General features: G+C 41.9%; 1 protein-coding gene across 1 annotated transcript in view; it reads right to left on the reverse strand.

The window, feature by feature from the left end:
* Positions 1 to 2,886, reverse strand: part of LOC106511086 (pre-mRNA-splicing factor CWC22 homolog) — a gene marked incomplete at its 5' end in the record, with an annotated part of 11,902 nt that overhangs the window by 2,887 nt on the left and 6,129 nt on the right. Inside the window, 4 exon segments of the mRNA XM_013999830.1 lie at positions 1,443 to 1,570; positions 1,663 to 1,815; positions 2,046 to 2,123; positions 2,279 to 2,339. Of these exon segments, the coding sequence (XP_013855284.1) occupies positions 1,443 to 1,570; positions 1,663 to 1,815; positions 2,046 to 2,123; positions 2,279 to 2,339 (420 nt within the window).

Here is a 2,886-nt window from a genome sequence, read left to right on the forward strand (position 1 = left end):
CTGCAGGTCATTCACTAGATCCCCCCTTGTGGTTCTGGGATTTTTCCTCACCGTTCTTGTGATCATTTTGACCCCACGACCCCACCATTATTTGCAAAACAATTCTTTAAAAGTCAGACAAAATGATTTTCTCAAATTTTTTTCACATTTTGTCTCTCATAGTTGAGGTCTACCTTTGATGTCAATTACAGGCCTCTCTCATCTTTTTAAYTGGGAGAACTTGCACAATTGGTGACTGACTAAATACTTATTTTCCCCACTGTAGAGCTGGTCCAGTGTTCCACGACCAGGACCAAAACCACACTGCTCTTCCTGAATCAGATATTCGACTATCCGACGGACCCTTTTCTCCAGGACCCCTGAATAGACCTTACCAGGGAGGCCCAGAAGTGTGATCCCCCTATAGTTGGAATACACTCTGTGGTCCACCCCGGTCTGCCAGTCCAGGGGAACTGCCCCCAATGTCCACATGATGTTGTAGAGTCACGTCAACCAACACAACCCCACAACATTCAGAGCCTTGAGGAACTCCGGGCAACTCTCGTCCACCCCCAGTGCCCTGCCACCAAGGAGCTTTTTAACCACCTCAGTGACCTCGGCACCAGAGACTGGAGAGTCCGACCCAGGGTCCTCAGGCTCTGCTTCATTTACATGTTTGTTTACCTTATTATGTGTTTCTACCAGATACAAAATACACCAATCTATGAATGTTTGAATGTGAAAAGACTTCATACAACCACACAGTGTGATGGTCAGGATGGCTGACTGAGAACATTTGTACATAGTGTAGTATGTATTATGTATTTTCCAGATACACAATTCTACACCACAATGAACTATGTTACCTCCAGTTGTTATGAAAATGCTGTATATATCAAAAAAATAATTTAGCCTTTCTAAACACCATGACATTGGCCCCTGTCTCCTACCGTTTTGGACACTCCCACTTCAGCACATTTTCTAACAATGCTTCGGGAGAGGGGTGCTATGTGGGGCAAGAGACTGGACGCAGACTGAGCTCCAGGGAGTTGCTATGTACAAYTAGGCGGTGCTATGTACCATCAAGTGTTAGGGCAGCTCCACATGGCTACCACAGAAAATTCAAGCATTTCTCAAACAGGCATGAATGAGTCAAAGCAACACTCTGAGTATGGGTTTGATGAGGGAATGACACAACATGAATTAAAGCTGAAAAATTGATTTTCCCCCTTCAAATGAAAAATTTCTTGATTTTTTCCCCCCATTTTTTTTCTAAGGATCAGACAAACACAAATTTAGGCGAATCAGATTTTGTCAAGCGGTTGTTTGCTGGACAACCTGGAAAATGTCCTTATGTCTGCCCCTGTAACGGAATATGAACGAAAACCTGTTCTCTTAATAAGATACTGATATTAATAAATACTAAAATGTCTCTCGGTGTGTGTGTGTGTGTGTGTTAGTACGGGTCTTTCAGCCGCTGGTTGAGTTTAGGCAGACCCATGTAGGCACAAAGCTCCTGAAAAAGGATTTTCACAAAAATCCTGCTGGACGATGTTGTGGTCTCCTCACTCATCTTGATGCACTCCAGCACCTGGTCGAGTCATAAAGAGAGGAAACACACTCAGGATGAGGAGGATTTAATCATCGTAACGGTGTGTGAGAAATGAGTTTCAGGGTTCTTACACTCCATGGTACAGAGTCTGTATAGAGCAGATGAGCGAACAGTCGTGCCACGTTCCTGAGCTTGTTGGTCTCCAGTCGGTGAATTGTGTCATACTGCTCTGAAAAGATTGCCTCAAAACTCTCCATGTACTCCTTCTTCAACAAACAGAACCTCTAAACAAAGAAAAGCACACAGAAACACAGGAGTAAATGATGGTTACAATACCTAAAATGCAAATATTTGGCTCAAATTTGGTACGGTACAGTGATCTCCAACAAACAGTAAATTCAAATCTTTATTTAAATTAAACGGCACATGGCAAGCCCTTTATCCAGGAACTATTTTAGTTCTACTTTATTATGCAATAATTATGATAATATCAAAGCATGGTGGGGCATCTCACCCCTGCCAGGAGACCAAAGAACTTCTCATAGGTCCTCTGCTGAGCGCAGCAATCCAGGATCATGTTACACAGCTCCTTCTGTTTACACAAACACAAAACACATCATTAATGAAACTTTACTAAAGTCAAACTGTCGAGACAATTTACATAAACTCAACAGCAGAACTATGTGCATTATAGAGAGAGATTAATTTCTGTAAGTGGGTGTTGATTTTGTGTGTTTGTGGACTTACAGTTTGGGATTCAGGAAAGTCCATCTTAATTAGTTTGTGAGCACACTCCTCATAGTCCAAGCTGCAAAAAGAATTAAACATAAAAACCAATTAACTTGTGAATACCTATAAATATACCAATGAGTTGTGTGCAGGTTTATAGCTGGGATTTTGGAAGATAGAGTCTACACTGTAAGACCAGGCTTCCAGGAACCAGTGATCCATCCTATTGCTCCTACTGTGCATTCAGAACTAAAGCTGTAAAATCGATGCCCACCTCCTATAACCAAGCCCTGTAAAATTTATTCTTCAGTAGAAAATTTTTATTATCAATTTTACCACCTCACCACCTAATTATGTAGATGAGTTGGTACATATCTTCAATTCTAAAATTACACATATTGGGCCTCATGCAAGAACCGTTGGTACGCACAGATTTGTTCTTAAGTTGTGCGTACGAGTGATTTAGGAGAATTTGTGGCATTCACCAATGTTTTCGTATTCTAAGATTTTTTTCAGATACGAACAAAATTCAGGAGTGGTCCAGACCTGTCGTATATTTTACCAGCAGTCAGTCTGCTGTTATCCAGACGGCCCAGATAGCAATGGACTCAGGGGCGGATCCGCCC

Source organism: Austrofundulus limnaeus, unplaced genomic scaffold (genome assembly GCF_001266775.1).
Source record: "Austrofundulus limnaeus strain Quisiro unplaced genomic scaffold, Austrofundulus_limnaeus-1.0 Scaffold2499, whole genome shotgun sequence".
NCBI classification, from domain to species: Eukaryota; Metazoa; Chordata; class Actinopteri; order Cyprinodontiformes; family Rivulidae; genus Austrofundulus; species Austrofundulus limnaeus.